The sequence below is a fragment of the Macadamia integrifolia genome, chromosome 10 (genome assembly GCF_013358625.1).
Source record: "Macadamia integrifolia cultivar HAES 741 chromosome 10, SCU_Mint_v3, whole genome shotgun sequence".
NCBI lineage: Eukaryota > Viridiplantae > Streptophyta > Magnoliopsida > Proteales > Proteaceae > Macadamia > Macadamia integrifolia.
This window is the reverse complement of record NC_056566.1, coordinates 33641085-33665591: the sequence shown is the minus strand read 5'-3', so window position 1 is coordinate 33665591 and position 24507 is coordinate 33641085. Positions and strand designations below refer to the sequence as shown.

Sequence of the window (24507 nt, the reverse complement as noted above, 5' to 3'; positions counted from 1 at the left end):
ATGTTTCGTATCAAAAACAGAAATTTCAGTTTTTGTGTCAAAATGTTGTTTTTTTTTTTTTTTTTTAATGAAATTGGAACGACGGAACTGGAACTGGCTTTTGTCGTTCCATCAATTCTCTTTCCTATCATTTTTTATTTTCACTTTTTGTTCCAAAAAAACGAAACATACTATAAATGCATCAAATGCTTTATTGGGAACCAAAAAACTCTAGAAACGTTTTTTTAAATATTACCAATCGCAGCCTATGACTTATCTGGTTCCTTTTTTAATATGCAAATAGGTAATTCATTTAGATTGTATGGTTTGAAATTTTGAATTATGAATTGGGTGAAGTTTCAGTTCAAAATTGAAACCTTTCCATAGGGAGGAGAGAGTGAAAATGGGAGGGAAGGTGTGGAAAACATCCCACGCCGTTAGCGTGGAGACTTTTTCTTGTTTTTCCCCATTCTTTTTAACGCCATGTGATAGAAGCGGATGAGGTGCTAGTGTAACTGCCGGAGCGCCCGTTAACGCAAGCCTGGAAGGATTGCGCGGAGAGAGAGAGCGAAAGAATAAGATGGAAGTATTAAACCAAGCTTCTATAGTAAGAGGAAGAAGCTTCCTCTGTGCTCCTCAACGCCTTATCTCCTCTCCTTCTCCATTCCCAAACCCTCACCTGTCCCTCCACTTCTCGACTTCTCGCCGAACAAGAAATAACCTTCCCAGTCTCAGATGCTCGCTCGACCACGATAACGATCCCCATAACGGGGTAGTATACCCTAGACCCACCGAGATCCCATGGAAGAAGGAGCTCTGCAACTCTGTTCAACTTATCGGCATCATCGCTACTCCAATCGAAATCCGGCATTTCAGTTCTGGCAAGGTCCTAGCCTGGACTCGCATTGGGGTCAAGAAATCCGCCACTGATACCTCCTGGTAATAATCTCTTTGATGTTTCGTTTTTCTCATTTTCTTTTATAGCTCATATACTTCTGCAATTTTTATTGTCTTCTCGACTTCGTATGGAGTCAGAGGTACCATAGTTATAGTTTCCTCCCTATAAGCATTTTCACTCGTGGCTTTTCATTTGCCCTTTCGATGCTCCTCTGTTGGGATTTTTCCTTGCTGAATTTACTTGAATAATGTTTTTATGTATTTCCAATAGGGTATGAATGTAGAGTCATCAAATTTTGATCTTTCAAAGGTAGGCTTCATATGTTTTGAAACTGAATCTGAATGTGCTAATACAATATGCCAGAATAAGCCTTTACAAGTAATCCTTTTGGAACTGTGTCGAGTAGATGTCAGTGTTTCAGTGTATGTTTCCATGCATGGTGCTAAACTCTATGCATAGTTTTTTTTATTTTTATTTTAAGTCTACCTACCTTTCTATTATTTCCTCGCTCAACTGGGATTTTGCGAATGTCTTGGCAAGATGGAAATGTAAGCTGATCACTTGACTGAGGAAATCACTCTGTAATTTTGTTTTCATCATTTTTCCTTACTGCTGATCCTAGTGATAATATGAAAAACAAATTGTATTTTTTTACTTTTATTTTTGGTATTACGTGGAGGATTTTAAGCATTTCTCTGAAGCAATGGACAATGCTTTGCAGGATCAGTTTAACATTCTGGGATGAGTTGGCACTTGTTGCTTTCCAGCATGTAGAGAAAGGACAGCGTATATATGTTTCTGGGCGGTTGATCTCAGACACTGTCGAAGTAGATGATGGAAAGCGGCAGACATACTACAAGGTCTCATCAATCTGTAGTTTCAACAAGATATCAGATGCCACTGATATTATTTGTTTTGTGTTAAATGGATCCTTATATTCTGAGCATCTCCTGCAGGTAGTTGTTCAACAACTGAATTTTGTTGAAAATAGCCTCTCACAAACTCCCTCATTTGAGGGTGATACAAATCCTACAAGAACAGGCAAGTATTATCTTTAAATTGTCTTTGTATTCTGATGAGATTGATGTGTAATGTTGGTTAATCTGTCTAATGTTTATTTAATGGCAAATTGTTATCATCACAATGGTCTGTTTTTTTTTTCCTAAATGTCACAAAGCATCTATTATGCCACGTGGACAAATTATATGTCCATTCCAACCATTGGATGGAGAGGACATGGTCTAGATTACCCACATGCCAAATTTCGGAGTCTAATTCAATCAAGTACTCTCCCTTTTGTATCGGCACACATCTTGTGTATGTCCATGCATGTGTACCATTACTTTAGACATTACTGTGCACTCTCACCACTCTGAGTAGGGACAGATAGTTTAGATTAAAACTATATAGAAATGGATGGCTTATATTTATTGGGTAATTTACAGCACCGCCCCCTGAAGAATGCCACAATTATAAGATCCACCCCTCTGTTTCACCAAATTAGACTTAGACCCCCTATCGTTAGTCACTGTTAAGGAATGCTATGAAATGACGCTTTTGTCCTTATAAGTAAAACACTGATAAGTTACCCATTTTCATTATCCCAAAAATACCCATCTTTACCATTTTACCATTTCATTCTCCTTTATCTCTGTCTCCTTCTCTCCATACCTGCGACCAAGGTTTCAGATGAGTTCCAGCCAAGTACTACTGGTTCTGCCATCGGCAAATACTTCTCCTTTCGTCTCCGGCGAGAAGTGTGCTTCCTATCGTTGCCATCTTAGGTTGCCGGTGAAAAGGTTTATTTTTTAATATTTTTTTTCTTCTCTGTCCCTGGGTGAATCTCATTGGCTGATATCAGCAAGCCCTTGATGGTTCCAACTCCATTGGCTGATATCTACCTGTAAAATCTTTCTACACAGTAATGTGTATATTCTCCCAAGTTCCATTGATCTCACCAAATCTATGAAGCATAAATTGGGCAATCATTCATGATAGGAATTATGAAATATCACACTCTAACCACACTGAGGCAGGTAGGGTCAACTTCTTAGTACAAAAGAATTTGGAATAGCAAAGAATTGAATTTATCATGGTAGGGGCTGGAAAAGAGGGGGGAGGGAGGGCGGGGGAGAGGAATTAACAGTAGAACTTCAGAGAACCCAACAATAATTGATCGACAGTAGGTAAGGAAGAAAGAACAGAGAGAGAGAGAGAGAAGTGAAAAAAAGGAAAAATTAAGCCAGTGATAGACTCAGAAGATGATTTCTATTACTGGACTCTACTTTCTTTATGATAAGAAGAAAACATACAATTATAAACCACAAAGGAAACACATCGTAGATAGGAAACTATGGAAGCAATGAAGATGTAGGGGAGGGAGGGCAGGGGAGAGGAATTAACAGTAGAACTTCAGAGAACCCAACAATAATCGATCAACAGTAGGTAAGGAAGAAAGAACAGAGAGAGAGAGAGAGAAGTGAAAAAAAGGGAAAATTAAGCCAGTGATAGACTTAGAAGATGATTTCTATTACTGGACTCTACTTTCTTTATGATAAAAAGAAAACATACAATTATAAATCACAAAGGAAACACATATTAGATAGGAAACTATGGAAGCAATGAAGATGTTCACATGGCCCTTTAATTCTGAACTTTGATGGCCAGTTGAGTTGTGAATTTTTTGATACATTCTTTCTGAAGACAAAACAAAAAACAGATTTACCGGCTTCATCAGATTTACTAACTTAAATCAATACTTCCAAATCTCTTAGATCTCAGATATGTTTCACCCAAAACAGAGGCAATTACAACGAGTGGCTGAAAACAGAGATTGCCGCCTGCAGAGAAGAAACACATATAAGTTGGCTGAAAACTGCTTTTTACTTCTTCCTTTCCGAAAGCAGAATATGGGATTAAAGCCGGAATGAGAAATAGTTCCGTTTCTAGCTATCTCCGAGGGGAAACCAAAAGGATTGCTTACGATCCTTAAATTAATACTTCCAAATCTCTTAGATCTTAGATATGTTTCACCCAAAACAGAGGCGATTACAACGAGTGGCTGAAAACAGAGATTGCCGCCTGCAGAGAAGAAACGCATATAAGTTGGCTGAAAACTGCTTTTTAGTTCTTCCTTTCTGAAAGCAGAATATGGGATTGAAGCCGGAATGAGAAATTCCGTTCCTAGCTATCTCCGAGGGGAACTCAAAATGATTGCTTATGATCCTTATTAGGAGCCAGAGCAGCGTTAAGCTAGAACCTGATCAACTGGAGGGAGAAGAAATACACGATTCGCAGGTCAAAGGGGTTTCGCCTAGTCACTGCCTGTCGTCGTCCATCGCCGATGCCGATGCCGCTGCTTTGAATGATCACTGGTGATCTATCGATTTGGGACAAAGGTAAATTAGGTCTTGAAATGGGATCCAAATCTATCGATTTGGGTGAAAGAAATGGTTACTTATTAAAGGATATTTTAGGTATTTTATATTTAATAAGGGTATTTTGGTATTTAAAATAAAATATAATTGCTGACATTAGCATTTAAGGTATATTCCTTAACAGTGATTGACGGTAGGGGGTCTGATTGGTGGAACAGAGGGGGTGGTCTTATAATTGTGGCATTCTCCAGGGGGTGGCGCTGTAAATTACCCATATTTATTTTGTGATTTTTGGAAATGTCATCTGCCATTGTTACATGGATACGACCCTTATTTAATTTTTGTTTTCCTTCGTTGGTAATTGCAGATGGAAAAGTTGGAAATTATATTCGTAATGATGTGGGTTCCACTCAAGAACTTTGGCAAGCCTTTTTTGCTAATCCAGTGGACTGGTGGGATAATAGGAAGAACAAGGTAGTGTGTAAATTTCGTCTAAGCTTATGAATAAGCATAAATTCCTGTGCGATTGTTCTACCGACCTGCCATTCGGGTCTTCATAGACAGGATATGTGTTCATGTATATATATATATATAATCATATCCACAGGGATTGCTCAGGTGAGGGTGGAATGAGGCAAAGAATTTCCAATCCTAGGATTCTACGGTTCCTACTTGACATGCTCCAAGAATGACCCAAAATATCTGTTCTAATTGTCTGGGATGTGAATTACCCTGAAAATAATTTATGTTGATTGGTTAGATAATATTACAGGCATAGTTGTCTAGGCGTCCTTGTCTAGATTGACGCCTTGGATCGCCTAGGCATCTTTCTGGTGTTGCCTTAATTGCCCCCCCTCGACTGCCTTGGTTCGCCTAGGTGCTGTGACAACAATGATCACAAGTAAATAATCACTTTCCTTACGAAGAACAATGTTTTCCAGGAAAGAGAAATACAAAGAAATGAAGCAATTTTATCAGGACATTTAAAATCAGGAGACATACCTGTCCTGCAATTCAATGTAGGGCACAAATGCCATTCTGGAGATGGTCCATTGCTGTATCAGGAGGTTACATAAGCACAAAGATACCACAGTCCTGAAGGAAGGCTAGTGTCTACAAAAAGAACATAAGTAAAATAATAATTTATTAAAAAAATAAAAAATGGGCGAAGGAAAGGATGGTGCCCTTGTGACACAAGATTGAACTCATTGGTTGGGGAGTTATTCAACCTTCCACAGATGTCCTTGTTAATAATTTGGCCAAACCAACACGGCTAGGGTTCTTTGTTGTTGTAATGTCCATGAGAAAACAATTAATATGAACGTGCAGTGACAATTGTATTTTTTTTTCCCCAATAAGTAACAAATATTATTACAAAGAAGAAAGCTACTCAAAACTAAAGCACAACAAGAAGAAGGATCAGCCTACAAGCCACCAATAGGATGGTGCCCTATGCTAGTGAATTATGTCTGCCCAGCTTTAGAGATCTCAATAGCCAGTGCATTCATTGATCTCATCTTCATAGTACAACTTCCCAAAACCAGCAATGGAATGGCTGTCCAGGTTAGTTGGATATATCTCCTGTACCTCCTGAGTCACAATATAACTATTTGATGACCAGTGCAGAATTAACCCCTGTCAGCACATTACACCATTCTTGTGAAGATGTGAACAAATTGTTTTTTTTTTTTTTTTTTTTTGGGGGGGGGGGTGGTGTAGGTAGGATGAACCATAGGTTCAGATTAAACACCCCCTTTAACAAGATCCCAAGTAAAAACCCTAAAGGCAAATCTGAATCTCACAAAGTAAAGAAAAGGCTCAAGCCAAAATTTCATTAATCAAAATTCGTATATGAGGCTGTAGCCTCTTACAAACTTATATAGAAGACTCAAAAAAGACTTAAAATACTAGAAAGTAAAGGCCTAGTTCAATCCTTGACTAACAAGGCAACATGAACTGACTAGAAAACCAAAGTAATGAAGGAAACTAACTCAAAACAGGACTGGACTTGTCGGATCCTTATCCAGCCTAAGTAAAACACTTAATAGCTATTAAAATAAAAAAATAAAGACACCGAATTTTTTTTTTTAGATTGTTACAAATATTAAATGGAAGTGGGAATTTTGAGCACATTTTATTTCTCCACAAATTTTTTTTTGTTCTTGGGTCTTAATTAACAAATTTCCTGCAATTCACAGAGGAACCCGAAATATCCAGATTTCAAGCACAAACATACTGGAGAAGCTTTGTGGGTTGAAGCCAAGTATAATCCACCTTGGGTGAAGTCTCAACTGGCAATTCTGGACTCAAGGATGGAGTCTTTTCAGACATATGAAGCAAATACACCTGCTGCTTTTCTGGCTAACAATGAGTTCACACCTTTCTAGCCATTGGCTCTCTGCTAGAAGCTGGATCCTTTTATGTTTTTGATTTTCTTCAAAGATGATTTTGGACGATTGCTTACCCATTCTTCCGAGGTGTAGCCTGATATTCTTCTTAGTATATTTGGGACTCATGAATCTGTATTACTTGCTGCCCCTGAAGCTTTTGCATCTTGTTCATTTGGCTTATGGAAACTTTCTGGGCATGCCTTCATGAATAGAACAATTTGTCTTTTGAAATAAGCTTCTCACGTGCTTAACTTTGAATTTGGGTATATGATCATTCCTGAATATTGTAACATGCTATTTCACATATAAACCGACTTCTCAATATCAATTCATAGTTATTTTTACCCCCATTGCTTTGAAGCATCTCCTGGAAGTTAATCCATGTTTCGTTATTTCCGTCCTTTCAGTACTTTCACTTTGACCAGCCACAGAACCTGCTGGGATCCCACTGAATCCCTCAATCTAAGCCACCCGGTCCTTGTTTTGCTTGAAAAGTGCAGAACAAGGGATCACTTCAAACAAATTCTGGCACAGATGATGAGGGTTCATCTCACTACCCATACGTTTCCCATGAGCAGGCTCATATATTTTTCAGCCATCTCATACCCTGAGAATTTAGACATGGCCATCCTCCTCTTTAATCGTTATACTCGGCCTAATCTGTACATTTACAATACCATGATCTCTGCTTTGTCCTTATCAAACCAATCATTTTTACTCTACAACTCCATGCTCCAATCGTACATTTATCCAGATAAACACACTTTTCTTTATCTTCTCAAAGCTTCCAAATGCTTATCAGAGGTCAAACAGACTCACAGCCATGCTATTGTCACAGGCTTTGTATCCTACAGTTATTTTCAGAACTCCCTGATGAAGATGTATTTGGAGTATGGACAAATGAGTCTTGCACGTCTAGTGTTTCAACAGATGTCCATAGGAGATGCCGTTCCATACAATGTCATGATTCTTGGACTTGCCAGGAAGGGACACAGCTTAGAAGTATTGCAATTGTTCCATGACATGGTTGGTTCTAGTCTTGACCCAGATGAGTTTACCATGGTAGCTCTTCTCATGTGCTGTGGACAGTTGGGAAACATGCTTTTGGGTAAGTCAGTTCATGCATGGATCGAAAGAAGACAGTTATTCAGTGCTTGCAATTTGATTTTGGGTAATGCTCTTCTTGATATGTATGTGAAATGTGAGGAGATGAAGATTGCTCGCAGGGTTTTTGATCAATTTGTGGACAAGGACATCATTTCATGGAACACCATGATTGCTGGTTATGCTAAAATTGGAGAAATGGAACTTTCCTCAACTTTTTTTGATCTAATGCCTAGCAAGGACCTTGTTTCTTGGAATTCTCTAATTGAAGGATATAGAGAGAGGGGTGATTGTTCTTCTGTCATGAACATATTCAATCAGATGCTCATTGAGAATGTTTGTCCTGACAAGGTAACAGTTATTAGCGTGGTTCGTGCTGCAGCAGAGTCTGGAACTCTGGACCAAGGGAGATGGATACATGGGTGGGTTGTTAGAAATGGAATGGAGTTAGATGCATTTTTGGGCTCAGCATTGATTGACATGTACTGTAAATGTGGGAACATTGAAAGGGCTCTCATTGTTTTCGAGATGGCCACTGAAAGAGATGTTACATTGTGGACAGCCATGATCTCTGGGTTTGCCTTCCATGGCCATGGAGGCAAAGCTTTGGAATTGTTCTGGGAGATGCAGAAAGAACTTAGGCCAAATGAGGTAACTTTTGTTGCTGTCCTTACTGCATGTAGTCACTGCGGGATGGTAGAGCCAGGGCTTGAAATCTTTAACAGTATGAAGAAAAATTACGGTATTGAACCCGGTGTTGAGCACTATGGGTGTCTGGTGGATCTTTTAGGAAGAGCAGGGCGGCTAGCAGATGCAAAAGATGTGATTGAGAAGATGCCAATTAAACCGAGTGGATCAGTCTGGGGGGCAATGCTGAGTGCTTGTAAGGCTTATGGGGATGTAGAGCTGGCAGAGACTGCCTTGATGGAGCTGCTGAAATTAGAGCCAGAGAAAGAGGGTGGTTATGTTCTTTTGTCCAACATATATGCAGCTTTTGGGAGGTGGACCTTTTCAGACAAGATCAGAGAAATCATGGGAACCCGAGGGGTCAAGAAAACAGCTGGTTGCAGTAGTTTGGTTGTAAATGGAATTGTTCACAGATTTATAGCCGAGGATAAGCAGCATCCGAGATGGATAGAGATCCATGCTATATTGCTTTGTTTGAGACGTGAGATGAAGTCCGAGCCCACTGTTTCATCAGAGTACATGCAAGAGTCTTATTTGAACTGAGGTTTGGACTTTAAAATAATCCATCTTTTCTTCTGCATTGTGGATGTTAAAGTGGTGCTCATACATTTTGTAATCATTGATTATGTTTGAGAACTTTTAGTTACTTCCTATGGATCAGCATCGCATTTATGGACCACTATTCAGTGGATTGTACCTAGGAGAATATTGGATGACCAATATACAGTTGCTTCATTCTGCTCTTTGGATTCCCAAGGATATTATATTCGACAGAACTAGGAAGGAAGCTTTGGGATTTGAATGTTTATGCTCATCTGATTTTGATGTTGATTTCCATTGTCTGTCCTGTCTAGGGATGGGCCATGTCCAGATGCACCCCCCCCCCCCCCCCCCCAAAAGGCTCTTTTTTTCTTCCCCATGACCTTTTTCCACTTATGGAAGCGTGGTAGGGGGTGGGGGTGGCAGAGGGAGAAAACGTATATTTATTTCTTCTTAAATATAAGTTTATTGCATAAGCATCAACATCCTAGCATTCGATGGAACCACCAATGGGCTTTTGTTTATGCACACTGCATGAGACATTTTTTTTTCCTTTCAATTGTAGCCAATTAACAATTTTTATGTAAAATTTCAGGATTGCTGCAGTCTCATCGGAAAATCTATTGTCAAAGCTCGCCTTTGTCAGAGGTGCCTTCATAGCTACTGCGCTTGAAAGCCAAATGCAAATGCAACAGAAAACACTGGTCTCCGACCACTCATGACTCACCATATGGTCCAAAACTGTGCCTGACAAATTCCTTCAAACAAAACCAAGTTCAGGTGATTGGCCAATTTGCAGTCAAAACTCATTGTGGTATTCTAGCCATCTCCAGTCATGGAAGCACTCATCTCATCTCAGGCAGATCCCCAATTCCAGTGTGGTCATCAGCAGCACAATAATGTGAAGTTATGCTAATCCACTTCTTTGAGCCAGTTGATCACCATAGTCCTATATGTTTGGGCAAAATGGGAGCATGCCTTCAACTGTCACAGCAGGGAGGCTATTACCTGGTTGGATCATTCGGGCCAGTCTGAGCAGGATGGTTATTGCATGATGCTCTCATTGGCCTATAGTCAGCTTGAAAATGCAAAAGCCACCCATCATCACCATTTAAGAAGAGTACTAGTGTGCTGAGAAGGATCATTCATTGTCATGTGCAGAGGTATTACAAGGCCTTTGCACTTTTTTAAAGCATGCAAGTGGAGGCAATCAATCGAAGATCAGGGACTTGAGTGGTAGGGTTGTTGGTTGGTGGTGGGCAGTCTCAGGTTCACGGCTCCATGCTAAAGTAGTGATGTTTTTCAAGATGGTTGTGGTTCTGATGGTGGCAAATGAGTATGGTAGATTCAGAGAAAGAGGTAGTTGGGATTGAATGGGTGCATAGATAGAAGCGTGAGTGATGTTGGTTCAACAAGATGGATGTGTTTGTTTGCACTGCTTTCATAGAATAGTGCTGAAAGTCGATGGTTTGGCCGAAAACATTAGGAGTGCTTTTGGCCGTTTGGTGATGACCCATGCAAAAATGATTTATAATAAAATAAGGAGAGGTTTCTTGAGCAAAGTGGGGATAGGGGATCCCACTAATGGGTTGTGGCAAAAAGGTATCGATCATAGAAGGGCAGTCGAGTTATTTCACATGAGGATGAGGGAGATAAACATAGAGGTGCTTGTGTACCCTATCCCTAGTGGCCCAGAGCCTTTTCCCATAAAATAATAAGCAAAATGTGTCGTTTTCATCCAAATGCAAGTTGGTCAGTTAAATCCTACTTAGGAGCAATTTAATCCTTTTGAGGACACTTTTCCGGAATCTCCTTCAAGGAGGGGTTTGAATAAGGATGTTAATTTGAAATCGAAATTGAAATCGTTTATCAAAATGGAACAGAGTTGTTTACATTGAAATCGTAAAATCGTTTAGTAAATGGTTCGGTTTTGGATTCAAGTTTAAGATCGATTAGTTGAATGAGTTAGGTAGATTTTAACCGTTTAACCCGTTGGTTTCAAATCAAATTGACATTGTGAAAATTGAACCGGTTTAACTGTCAAAATCGATTGAATTAACCTGTATAATGATTAAATATTTGATTGTTTTAACAAAATGGGAAAATGTTGGGTATGCCGCCAATATCAGGTATGCTAGCACCCATTGTGTCTATCTTTCTCTTCTTTTTTTCTGAAATGATCCCTATATCCTTCCGGAATGATACTCCATCATGTATTCCTATTGGTGCTATCCGTTAGTATATTTGATATCGGTGGCATACCTATCCCTCTCCCTAACAAAATATAATGGTTTAATTTAGGGAAGAATTAAGGACCATAGAGGCTGTCCAAGAGTCTATTCAATAATTTACTCTTATTATGTAGTTATGTAGTAAAATCTTTGTTTGTTCAATGCTTCATTTAATTTGATACAAGACTGAAGCGTTTATTAATAAAAGTAAATTTTAATAATCATATAAATAAACCAGCAAGCCGATTACTAACCGTTTAGAAACCGTATGGAATAAACTGCGTTCAAAATCGTGAAATCGACATCGTTGAAAAACTGTGAATCGAAATCGTAAGCTAAATAGTTGCGGTTTTAGAAAGTGCAACCGTTTAGTTAATGGTGCAGTTTTGGTTTCAGCCAATAATTATGAACTAAATTGAATCGCACTGTATATACCGAAACTGAACCGATTAACAACCTTACCGTTTCAGTTTGTAAAGTTCAAGATTAGAGAGAGAGAGAGAGAGAGAGAGAGAGAGAGAGAGAGAGAGAGAGAGAGAGAAAGGGGTTTCCGGCTCCTTTCCTTAGCCCCGTCGTCTAGGTCGGCCCATAGTTACTTGGGCAAGTGCCACATGGCAAAACAATGATCCAACATCTAGAGGGTGGTGCGGAGAGCAAGCTGTTGGATCTTGTTCTGAACACAACCTGGACGATGGGCGCTCAAGAGAGGAGCCGAATCCGAGGAGATTCTTTGCTTAGAATTAGGTGACCACAAACAATCATTATAGTTGGATATGGAGTTACAAGAAAATCTACTTCAGACAATATGTTTTTGCTAGTTGGAGGAGCAATATCCTGCCAAAGCGTGAAGCAATAGAAGACTGCTTCTTCCACTATGGATAGTGGACGTAAAAGTAGTAGCTGCTAAAAAGTAAAGTTGTACCTCAAGTGTCATGGACAAGGTAATTTTCATAAACCTGAAGATGGTTCCTTCTGGCAAGAGATCTTGCAATAGTTCATTTTTCTAATAATATGTGCTCCCATTAAAACTAGTGATATGATAGCTGACCCTTTCACCAAATGGCTTCTCGCAAAGAGCTGCCTCTGTTTTCTACTAAGTTTGATTCTCTAGCCGGATCTAAACGTGCTAGGGTTAGTTGTTACTGTTCAGGTGAGATCTGATTCTCCGGCCGATTTATTTTAGATCGATTTGATTCGATTTTAAATAGTTGGTTTTACTTTTAATTTTGGTTCTAAATTGACATCCTAGCCTCGCTTAGGTGTAGGATTCACACTTTCGGACAAAGAACACTTCACTCTTTTTTTCTTTTTCTATTATATTATTTTCTAATTGATTTTGAAGTCAATCCAACTGGGTGGAGTAATTAATTGATTCTTGGCCGATTATGATCTCTTAGTGTTACAGGCAATTTGTACCTTCAAATGGTAGGTGCAATACCATATTTAGTAAATTCTGGAACAACAATGATACAGAAATGGATACATACCATACTTGAATGAGTCAGAAGGCAAAAATCTGGTGTAATAAATTGTTTATGACAATGAAACGGTACATATTTAATACAATTGCTTTGTAAACACAAATTCATATGGATATTTACTGTGAAATATATATCTATGTACGATTTTAAGTCAAATAAGAACTTAAAAAATCCTCTTTATGATTGGTTGAAATAAATATTAGGGTAAAGAAGCATATAAGAAGTATTTCTACGCCACACTCTAGGTTTGGATTTGCAATCGGAAAGGGATTTTGAATTTTGATTTTTTGAATTATTTATTTTTAAATAAAAAGTACTATTAAAATAAATAATATGAAAAATAAGGATAAAATACGAAAAAATATGTGTTTAATTTGACATCCCTTAAAAAGCGCATATTTTCGTATCTCTTGGATTGAATTCTTCTATAGCACAACAAGGCGTTTGATGTGTATCCAATGGTTAGAAACTCTCAGGCGTGGAGCCCAATACAGTCACATGTAGTCTAAAACGTTTCGGGCGTTGGATGCGTGCAAACAAGGGGTTGAGGCAAGGTTTTATCACGTATCGCCCAATTCACATTGAAATCGGCGGTAATCCACCTCGATTTCCAACGAGGCGAACCAGCCAAGTTTGTTTGAACCTCGAGAAGGCGGGAAGTTGAGTCTTCTGGGTTAAGGCCATGAGATGAATCAGGCTCCGTCAGATATCCTCAGCCGTTGCAGAAGTCTCAAATCCTTAAAATCTGTCCATGCCCGTCTGTTGATTGACGGTTCCATCACCTCTTCTGAGCTCGTCCTCAACAAAATCCTCCGATGCTATTCACGCTTTGGCACCCTTGACCACGCCTGCAAATTCTTCGATTCCATTCCTCGACCAAATGCCTTCTTATGGACATCTATGATTCATGGGCACGTCGACAATCATCGTTACGAAGAAGCCCTGATTCTGTTTAGCCGGATGAGAAGAGAATCTGTCCCACCCTTGAACTTCACCCTTTCGTCAGTCCTCAAGGCTTTGGCTAGGCAAACAAGATTACAGGAAGGGGAGGCTGTTCAGGGGCTCATCTTAAAATGTGGGCTTGATTCTGATTTAACGTTACAAAATTCTGTACTGGATTTCTTCTCAAGATGTGGTCGAATAGATATTGCAAGACAGATGTTTGAAGGAATGCTGGATAGAGATGTTGTTTCTTGGAATTCTATGATCTCTGGATATGTTAATAACTCTGAGTTGGACATTGCCCGTGAATTATTTGATAGGATGCCTGAGAGAAATGTGGTTTCATGGACAGCTATGATATGCGGTTGTGTGAAAGTTGGTGACATGGTGGAGGCACAGGCTATTTTTGATAGCATGCCTGTCCAGGACTTGGCCTCGTGGAATGTAATGCTTTCTGGTTATGTGGATACTGGTAATATCACTGCTGCACTTAATGTCTTCAAAGCAATGCCCAGTAGTGATATTGGATCTTGGAATCTGATCATTTCGGGGCTCTGTAAAGCAGGGCAATTGGAATCTGCTTGGGACTTTTTCAATAGAATGCCAAAGAGAAATGTGGCATCATGGACCATGATGGTCGATGGCTATGTTAGAATTGGGGATGTTATTAATGCAAGGTATTTATTTGACCAGATGCCTGAGAAGAATCTGGTTTCTTGGTCCACCATGATTGCTGGTTATGCTAGAAATGGACAGCCTCGTATTGCTTTAGCCTTGTTTGAGCAGTACAAAGAGCATGGCACTGAGCTAGATGAGACTTTTATCTTGATAGTAATATCAGCTTGCTCACAGTTAGGAGTTCTGGATAAGGCTGAAGCTGTTGTTCACAAATACATGAGACCTTCACATTTGTCCAACGTACAGTTGATTACTAGTTTGATAGACATGTATGCAAAGTGTGGAAGCATTGGAAAGGCCTTGCAAGTGTTTGAAAAGGCTAATAGAAAGGACTTGCTTTGTTACAGTACCATGATAGCTGCGTTTGCGAATCATGGGATGGGTCAAGAAGCGATCTCTCTCTTTGATGAGATGCAATGGGAAAACATAAAACCTGATGGAGTAACTTTTCTTGGGGTTTTGAGTGCTTGTAACCATGGAGGACTTGTTGAGGAAGGCAGGAAGTTTTTTAAATTAATGATAGAAGATTTCTGCATTGAACCCTCAGAAAAGCACTATGCTTGTATGGTTGACCTTCTTGGCCGTGCAGGGTGCCTTTACGAGGCTTATAACCTTATAAGAAGTATGCCTATGGAACCCCATTCTGGTGTATGGGGTGCTCTGCTTGCTGCTTGTAGGATCCAGAACAATGTTGAACTGGCTGAAATTGCAGCAGGACAATTATTCGAGATTGAGCCTGATAATTCTGGCAGTTATGTTCTTTTGTCCAATATATATGCTGCTGCTGAGCGTTGGGAGGATGTTGCTAGAGTGAGAGCCATGTTAAGGGAACACGGAGTGAGGAAGAATAGAGGTTCGAGCTGGATTGAATTGGGGTCTATAGTTCATGAGTTTGTCATGGGAGATGTATCACATCTGGATTCAGATAGAATCTACATGATCTTGGATTTGCTTGTTGAAGATTTGAAGTTGTCAGGGTATTTAATTGACTCTAAGCAGAAAGTACTACCATCTCCTACAGCTTCATTGCCTTCAATCATCCCCTTCTATGATGCCATGGAGGATAGGTGATAAAATGCTCAGGGAGAGAAAATTGATGTTTCTGTGATTCAATATTGTCCAATTTTTTTATTCACCAACCCCATCTGTATATGGCAGTTAGGGCTTCCTCAAGTGGGAGCTGTGCCACTGAGGTGCCACATGAGAAAGCGAAACAATGTAACCCTCACTTCCAATCATTCTTTTCCTAAATTATGAAGGCAACACTAGTGAAATGGACAAGAAGGTTTTGTTTTCTTGTCATTCTTGTTCACTGGAGATAAAGGAGGCTGGAGTTCCGAAGCTTTTGTGAAGCTTGCTTGAAGGAATCAACAGGAAGTTCCATAACTTAGCGAGGAGCACTTGCAGGTTCTACAGTGCTGTTTTGTTCTTTGTAAGTTGTAACATTTTGTATAGTTTGAACGATGATATTGTGAAGTGGCCAGAGCCACGTGAGTGGTCATTACCCAAGTGCAACTACATTGATTTTATTTTATAGCTTGATAACATCTTGCAGGCAAATAAATAAGTGGGCAAAAAAAAAAAAAAAAAAAAAAGGTGATCTTCTTGCAACTCTTTCATGTGCACCTATTGATTTGAGCCTGAACACTTCAAATATCTCATATTGAGTTACAAGACACAGCATTTTACCTTAATTTGGAAACCTTTTACGGACTGGTGCAAAAATTATTGTTGACTTTGGTGCAATGATAAGGTTGTTTCATTGTGATCAAGTGGACACAATGCGAGTCAGGAAACAACCTCTCCATAAAGCATGGGAAATGGTGCATACATAATGACCCTCCCCAGACCCCACAGTGGTGGGAGCCTTGTGCACTGGGTACGTTTTTTTTTTTTTTTTCTTTTACATGCCAAGTACTATTTGATTCCCCATTTAGTTGAGATTCTACTCACTTGTTCAGTTGGGTTTCTTTCCTCTTACCCTCATCTCTCATCCTTGCATCTTTTCCTTCCTCTCTCTTTTCTCTCCATTTTTATTTTTATTTTTATTTTTATCCATATTGCCGATCCATTAAGTTGGGATAAGGTTGAGTTCGTTGTTATTGTTGCTAAGTACTATTTGATTGCTCTTTGCCCATGTTATTGATTCTATGCAGAGATAGATACATGTTATCCAATTCTTTATTTAACCATCTCCTATTACCACACTTTTAGCCATCTATTCCCAACTTTTGGATGAACAGGCCTTGAGGATTTAAAGGAAGCCAAGCTTTAGAAGAGGATTGAGCTTTTTCTTGTCAATTTAATCCTCGATATGTTAGTCCTCACTGCCCCACCCCCAAAAAAAAAAAAAAAATCCTTGATATTGACATTTTTAATAATGGCATCCTAAAACTTAAATGTCTTTTAGCATGAAGCTGTCCTTGGGCGACAGTCAATGGCTAAAAGGAGTAGAAATATGCTGTTATATAATAATTAATGACCATCGAGGGCTTTGAAGCAGTAATATTATGCTTCACCCTTGCTGGTAACCCCAGTGCATTTACAAGTAAACCTGGTTAGAAGCTATTTTGCAAAGTGAGACGCTTCACACAAAACCTAAAGTAAATGATTGTTTGTAATCTAAGGAGTTCGGTGGTTATAACCATAGTTCTAAATCTTGTTTTAGAAGACTATTTAGGTCAAACCGAAATGAGTGAACTATCAAAATTTCTACGAAACAGTGTATTTTTCCCATAAGTTTGCTTGGTCATTTCGACAACTAAATAATGCATTTGTGTAATCAAAATTAGTGAAATTTTGATTGTAATGGCCAAAATTATGCTACTTTTGGTTTCACCTTCTGTTTCGTCTTAGACATGTTGAAACTAACGAAATTTTATTAGAGATTTTGATGAAATTTTGAACTATGGTTATAACCAATGGCTGGAGGCTGTGATTTCTAAACTATGACTGATTAATCTCTCTCTCTCTCTCTCTCTCTCTCTCATGCATCACTCAAGTCTCTATTGTGAAAATGACTTAAGGGTTAAAAAACATCTCAGATCTTCTAATCTACAGGAGTTTTCACTAGAAACATCTTTCTCATCTTTGCTGACATGAATTTCGATGAAACATTGCATTTTTTTTTTTGTGAGCTTCACTTGACCATTTCAGGGGGAGAAGGGGGAAACAACCAAAATGATACCATCTTGCAGGCAAATTGGATAAAATTTTGACTATCATAACCAAAATTAACCTTATGCTTAGTCTCTGGCTTGTTGAAACAAACGAAATTTTGAAATATGATTATAATGAATGACTGAAGGTTATCACCGTTGACGAAAATCGAATCGTGTAACCGAAGGGATCGAATTATTTCCAACAACCACAGGGTGATCACTAAACTTTGCGTGACTCATCTCTCTCTCTCTCTCTGGGGCATGCATCACCCACAGCTTATCTGGAACCGCATCAGTTTCAACATTTACTCTAAGTATCTTTCTGAGAAAATGACTTAAGGGTTAAACAACTCTCAGATCCTTTGAATCTGGAGGAGCTTTCACCTGAAACATTTTACCCATCGTGGCCGACATGAATTTCAACACTTTTTTGGGAAGAAATGACAGAAAAGTCGATCGAACTGATTTTCCAGATCTTTCATCTTTATCATACTGGACTTCTTTCCTTATATTTTACTGAACCAGACATGAAAAATCAAAAGAAAGGCCCCAGTAGGAAATGTCTTACGAATCTGACAGAAATGACAGGTCTGATATGGATCTTACGAGCCCCAGAAAGACATGAATGTGTAGACCTGCCTTCAATTATATAGAACAAGTCAACATAATTTGTCCTCAACCACCACCAATCGACCACAGGAACTAGCTACCCTAACCAATCTCCATTAGAAAGTTCCGTGCAATTGGTTGCCCAGAACTTTTGATCCATAGGTTGCTACTTCGAGATGGAATCTTGAACAAAACTGTATTAACACAATCCTAAAATCATGCAGAAAATTAAACAAAATTGCAAACAATAACCATACAATCGCATAAAAGATTCATGTGATTCAACAAGATTGCTTACTTCCACGGTGAGATGGAAAGTAAGATTACAACCATCTTCACACCTCTCTCAAACTATTCAGAGAGATAGAACCTTCGTTACAAGAAAATAAATAAATAAATAAATAAAAAAGAAAACAAACTATCACTACAAATATATACAAACATATACAAGAAATTTATCAAATCGTACTCCACAAAGCAACTTGTAAAATCAAAAAAAGATTTTATTTTCCATTCATATATTATGATTCATCAAAAGACCAGAGGTCAGTTCTCAGGTCAGGGAGATCCTTATCCGCTCACACGATTCAATATGAAGCCAGTGATTTCCATACCCACAAGTGTGAAACATGCCATTGGATACGATCAAATGAAGGTATAACCCATATGTATCGTCTTTTATTTTCATCTAATTCTCTCTAAAATCAAATACAATACCAAAAATAGGGAGAAATATATAAATCTTGTGTTGCTTTATACAATTGCATAGGAAGCAAACATCTCTATCTCTATATGCAGTTCTTCTTTTGATGGGATTATTACAGAGCTTACAGGACAAGAACATCATCATAAAGGCTCAAAATGAGCCATGGAGACCCTGCCAAACAACTACTATGAAATTAATAAAAAAAAGTTTAACCTTCCTAAGTTTTTCTTTTTTCCTCTCTCCTCTGGGCTTCTCTTTTTGCCTTTTCTTCCTTCTTTTCTCAGTAGCCTTGGAGAACCCAAGCAGAAAGAAAGATCTGTCTGTGTTGATATGAGATGTACAGGTCTTCTCTTCTCTCTATATCTAATGGGTTGTTTAGCCAAGCTCTGGATTTTATGCACAAGAACCCAAACCTTTAGCCTCTGATCCTTTCATGATTCTGAGTCTTTTGCAAGAAGAGATGAACATATCCCATGGAACATCTCCAACCAACATCCAATCACCATCTTTGTCTTCATAAGTAGGTACATACTCGGAACCATTGTATCCTTCCCTCTCTGAGTATTCACCTGAAAACCCAAACCAGATTTGTAAGTCTCATGAACATTATAACAAGCATTTTCAAGACCAATGAAACATCAAGAACGATCGGTGCTTACCTATGGTGAACTTGAACATCTCCTCCAAAGCCTTAAGGAGCTCAGGATAACCTTTGTAAAGCTTGAGATCGATCTTTCTCAGATAAGGAGCTCCATCCATGCTCACTTTAATGTAGATCCCAGCTGCTTCGGCCTCAGTCTTTTTGGCTTGGAAGCTGTTCTTCCTGTAAGATCGGATTGGTGGCCACCCAACTACTTGTGCCCTGTCGAATCATTCACAGCCAGATCAGAACTCAAATCTTAAGACATATTAGTTAGATCATAGATCTAGGGTTTTAGTTTTCACTTACTTGGCCTCCGGCGGGGTTTCCCGGCCACCATCTCTGGCATCAGAAGCACAGGAAGAGCTCTTGGACTCATCATTCAACCCAGTCAACGGTCGCTTGTTGATCCTGACTGCAGCAGGAGCAGGATTCATGGGTTTATCTTTCTCAGATTCATCCGTTCCTGGTAAACCTAGTCTCAGCTCCGTCGCCTTCAGGTTGAGATCGCTCTGGTATGTCACAGTGCTTTCCATTTCTTCCTCAACTCTATGATCAAGTCTCGTCTTCTTCAAGAAATCACAAAACCCAGGACTTGACAAGCAAGAATTTCTGATCACTTGCAGGCGATTTCGTAGTCTTTTCTTCTTCTGTTTTTTCTTGTGAAGTGGGAAGAGCTGATGTGAATGGATATAATATAGAAAGGCCAAGGGAAGAGAGAGAAAGAAAAGAGAAACTTTTTTTTTTTTTTTTTGGTAAGAGAGAGATAGAGAAAGAAGAGAGACGGAGTGTGGGCAATGCATGAATTTGGGACAGAGACAGCTAAGCTGTCGGTCACATGAGCAGCAAGTTTGAGACGGTTGTCGCAGTAGGTAGGGGACAAGCTCCGGACAAGCTCAGCCGCCCATATGGAAGACAAGTCAGACTGATGACCTTACCTAATTGGATGGTCTTTGATACGATTTGATGCGGAGTGAAATCAGGCGCGTCGGATCACGAGGGAGATCCCATGCGAATGGGGATGGTATGGGCATGTGTCATGTAGGAATGGGGGTCAATGGTTGGGAAAGTTGAAAACTAGAAGTAAGCGGAGCTGGTTGATGTGGGGAACACATGACATGTGTGGATGCCATATGAATGTAAGCATTGGACATGGTCAGACCTTCTTTCCCCTTTTTGCCCCTCATCTTTGGAAATTTGTAAGTAATAGATGAGAACATGAAGCCTACTTGGTGGGATCCCTCATCCCTTCCACTAGGTAGGGTTTAGAAAAACGGACCAAAATCGGTCACTAGACTCGGAATTGGATGGAAATCGGCTTCAATTGCTTCAATTAAGTCCGATTCCATGCATTACCGATTTCTTGCCAATTCTGATCAAGTTTGGTTCTCGGCAATTTCAAACAATTTTTCAAAACTTAATATATATATATATATATATATATTTATGAAGAACATCCTTGATTGTAGTTTTAAACTTTACCACGAAGTTATAGGACGGACTCTCCTAGGGGGTTAATAGATTGAACAAGTTTGTCAAACGATTGGCTTGGTTCAGTTTTGGTTAGACAAATAAGAAATTTAGTTTATAAGAGCTTAATCTAAAAATGATAGCTATTAGATTGGTCGGTTTTGGTCTATTATTAGTCTCTTAATACATATAGGAAAAAGTCTCTTTGAACATATGTGTAGGAAAACACAATTATTTTTATAGGATCATATTTTTTTTTCTCTATCCTTAGAAAAATGAATAGAAGAAAGGAAAAAAGAAATGTATCTCTTTTCTTTTAATAAGATGAAAGCTATCCCATTGCATGTGTTTATGCCTAGCATGGATAGCACAAAAAGACTATGTTACCCCTCACCCTATGCATTGAATGAAGATTCCTCCATGTGGTCTCTTGGTCGATTTTGGTCTAGATTAGCCACATGTCAGATTTTATAATCTCATTCAATAAAATGCTCCGTTTGTATTGGCAAGCATTCCATCCCTTGTATATCATGTATGTGTACTGGTACTCTCTATACATGAGTGTACACTCTCCTAACTCTAAATAGGGATACATGGTTGAGATTATTAAAAAAAAGAACCGTAAAAGTAGTGGTTCAAATTTATCATGTGATTTTAAAAAACATCAGCTTCCATTCTTGTATTACTAACTATCAAATAAATTGAAAGAAAGAAACCTAAACCTTAAACTTTAAACCTAAATACTATGAGTAACGTAACCACTTTCTTTCACTTTCTTAGGTTTCTTTTATGGTCAATTTCCAGGGTTATGTAATGATTTCCTGCTGATACTTTGGGAAGCATGCCTACTCTTTCTAATTCTTCTTTTCTCTTTATATTATTTAGGTTGGAGTAGTTGAGTAATTTTAATGGAGAGAGAGAGAGAGAGAGAGAGAGAGAGAGAGAGAGAGAGGGGCATAATACCTACCCTGCACCCTTTAGTTCTTAAGTATATACATTTTATATTGTCTCTGCCTTTCCTCTTTTATTATGTTACATGATTCCTTGGTAAAGAGAGAAAGAATCTCACCATAGATGCTTCATAATTTCGTTCTACCTCCTCCCAACACTCACTAAAATGAAGAATCTTATATCTTTTAAATTTTTTTTTTTTCAAGAATCTTATATCTTTTAAAATTATTTTTTTTTTTTTTCAAAAAAAAAGTTTTGAATGGGTTCCTATATTTGTATTTTGTAATCAAACAGAATTTGTAACCATACTTTGTTTACCCTTAATCAGCTACTCATAAATTGTATTCATTTTGCCAAACGGGTAAACGCGGCAATTTTTCTATAACTGGTTTGAGTCATGGTTCGAAGAATCAGGAATCAAATCGATGAATCACCCTCGATGGACACCAATCCCCAGTTCCTATCAATCTTAATCCCAGGTCTTGAATCATAACTGAATCGACGGATTCCAAAATTTATTAATAAATTTCTTAATAAGTTCTCCACGCACAACCATTGGAAGCTACTCATCAGATGTGTTAATTATTCATGCAACGTGTACCTGATAGATATCTGTAGTGATCAACAATGGTGGAGCTAGCAGAGTAGACATTAATGGCATAATATATGAGAAGCCACCCATCAACAGATTGTCCATGGGAGACAGTGATATGTGAATAGGTTGGCTTTTCAATGTGTTTGCCATATCTATAATTTTCATTTTCAAGTTGTAGTCTAGGGTGATATGATCAATGAGGTTCAAAACAATCCATTAAAGTGGAAGATGGTCTGAGCATTAACTATGTAGCTGTGCAGGGACTTGGATTGAGACAAGGGAAAATGTAGATACTACATGATCAAGTATTTTCTTCAAGAACACAGAGGCCTATCATACAAATGTAGGCCTATCATACAAATGTGGGCCTATTTGGAACATCAATTGGCCACAGCCAGAGGCAGACTTGTTCTTCTTGTATTGAATTTTTGGTAGTTAAGTGACTTTAATCCCTTTTATTTTCATAAGTTTTGGCATAGTAAGTAGAACTGTCAGTAAAAACTGGATAACCTTTGGAAGAATATTGGTTGATTCTAGTCGATTCCGACCAATTGCAGGTAAATCAGAATCCATGGAAGCCAATTCTGTTATGGTTGAAAATGAACTGAAATAACCCGGGTGACAATGTGATGCATTGAGTACACTCTATGGTCAAGAATAAGAGTGGTTTTTGTAGAAACGCAACTTTAAAACGATGTAAAAAATAATGAAAAAACAGGAACAAACAAATGCATACAGATTTACGAGGTTCGACAAGATTGCCTACGTATTCGGTGAGATGAGATCTCTGTTTTACTATCAAAGGAGAATAGGGTTACAACACTCGTCCTACACCTCTCTAAGATTGCTTACAGAGAAAGATAACCTCGCTCAAATGTATAGCAAAAAACCATAATATCAAAAAGTATAAAATTGCCCTTAGTAAATGAGTCCCAGATGAAAATCCAAGCAAGGGTTGCACCCTTCTATACCCCCGCTATTCAGGGGGCCTCCTACCCAACTGTAACCCCCACGGCCCGCTTACTAGTATGGGGGATCGACTTCCTGTTAGGGGCTTACATTAGTACTCCTTCGAATAAACTATAATGGAATTCATGACATTGTATACCAACAAACTTAGTTCCACATTGGTTTGGTAATGTGCGACTATTGGGTATTTCACCCTCAAGCTTGAGCTTTGAATTGGATGTTTTTAAGTGGTATAAAAACGAGTTGTTCATACAACCACCATGTGGGAGCGTATGACCCAAAACTAGAAAAGTTGATACAATTAGTGCACTCCATGAGCAGGAGTGGGAGGGGTAGTCCTTTCACTTGCCCCATCAGACAAGAGTAATAGAAGACAAATTAGGTGTCCATTCCCCCATTAAATCCGTGGGCATTCTCTTCTTCTAAACCCATCTGACAGGAGAGGACCACAGACACAATGGTCCACCATTTAAGATTAGTATCTTCTCCAATGCTCTCAAACCCTTAAAACAGTTCGGATCACACTTGAGTTCTAAGTTTCTGACTAGAGCAGCTTACCCCCCCCCCCCTTTTTCTCTGAGCTAAAGTTGAGGATGACCCTTTCTTGCCTCATTTCTCTACTCTGTGTTTAGCTTTGACTGAGGTAACTTCCAGTTTAAGTGAGCTTATTAGTATGAAGTGAAGTTGAAGCTTGTGAGCCAGGACAAATTATCCGTGTATATATATATATATATATATATATTATGTTCAGTTGTTGTATCTTACTTCAAATTTGTTTGGTAGGTAAGGAGACAATCCATCTGTGACCTTAATGTCTCAGCATTGGATGCCCTTGAGCTTGATGATGACAACTCATAGCTATTATTGAGATAATTGTGAAAGTCGTCGCAAGTTCCTAAGATGCCTTTCGGAAAAAAGAACTCTGTGTCGCAAGTTCCTAAGATGCCTTTCAGAAAAAAGAACTCTGTCCGAGAGTGGAGCACCTATGCCCAAACTTTCGCCGAACCCCCATGAGGCCATGATATACTCTACTCCGGTCACTATTGATGCTTATTTGTGCACCCCCATTGCCCCTATTCTATTTTTTTTTTTTTTTTTT

The 24507-nt window shown here is 38.8% G+C and overlaps 4 protein-coding genes across 4 annotated transcripts; 3 read left to right on the top strand and 1 right to left on the bottom strand.

The window, feature by feature from the left end:
- Nucleotides 1–468: 468 nt before the first annotated feature.
- Nucleotides 469–6875, top strand: LOC122091683 (protein OSB2, chloroplastic-like). Its single transcript, XM_042661732.1, has 5 exons — nucleotides 469–918; nucleotides 1599–1737; nucleotides 1834–1918; nucleotides 4622–4728; nucleotides 6453–6875. Exons 1-5 carry the CDS (start codon nucleotides 560–562, stop codon nucleotides 6639–6641), a joined length of 879 nt encoding a protein of 292 aa, XP_042517666.1. The 5' UTR covers nucleotides 469–559; the 3' UTR covers nucleotides 6642–6875.
- Nucleotides 6876–7021: 146 nt separating this feature from the next.
- LOC122091682 (pentatricopeptide repeat-containing protein At3g04750, mitochondrial) lies at nucleotides 7022–10718 on the top strand. The gene is made up of 2 exons (XM_042661731.1): nucleotides 7022–8979; nucleotides 9571–10718. Exon 1 carries the CDS (start codon nucleotides 7026–7028, stop codon nucleotides 8976–8978), a length of 1953 nt encoding a protein of 650 aa, XP_042517665.1. The 5' UTR covers nucleotides 7022–7025; the 3' UTR covers nucleotide 8979; nucleotides 9571–10718.
- Nucleotides 10719–13221: 2503 nt separating this feature from the next.
- Nucleotides 13222–15816, top strand: LOC122091197 (pentatricopeptide repeat-containing protein At4g02750-like). The gene has a single exon (XM_042661044.1). It carries the CDS (start codon nucleotides 13375–13377, stop codon nucleotides 15376–15378), a length of 2004 nt encoding a protein of 667 aa, XP_042516978.1. The 5' UTR covers nucleotides 13222–13374; the 3' UTR covers nucleotides 15379–15816.
- Nucleotides 15817–18727: 2911 nt separating this feature from the next.
- On the bottom strand, nucleotides 18728–20108 carry LOC122090877 (auxin-induced protein 22D-like). The gene is made up of 3 exons (XM_042660617.1): nucleotides 19733–20108; nucleotides 19443–19645; nucleotides 18728–19352 (listed from the first exon to the last, which is right to left on the bottom strand). Exons 1-3 carry the CDS (start codon nucleotides 19957–19959, stop codon nucleotides 19177–19179), a joined length of 606 nt encoding a protein of 201 aa, XP_042516551.1. The 5' UTR covers nucleotides 19960–20108; the 3' UTR covers nucleotides 18728–19176.
- Nucleotides 20109–24507: the final 4399 nt, after the last annotated feature.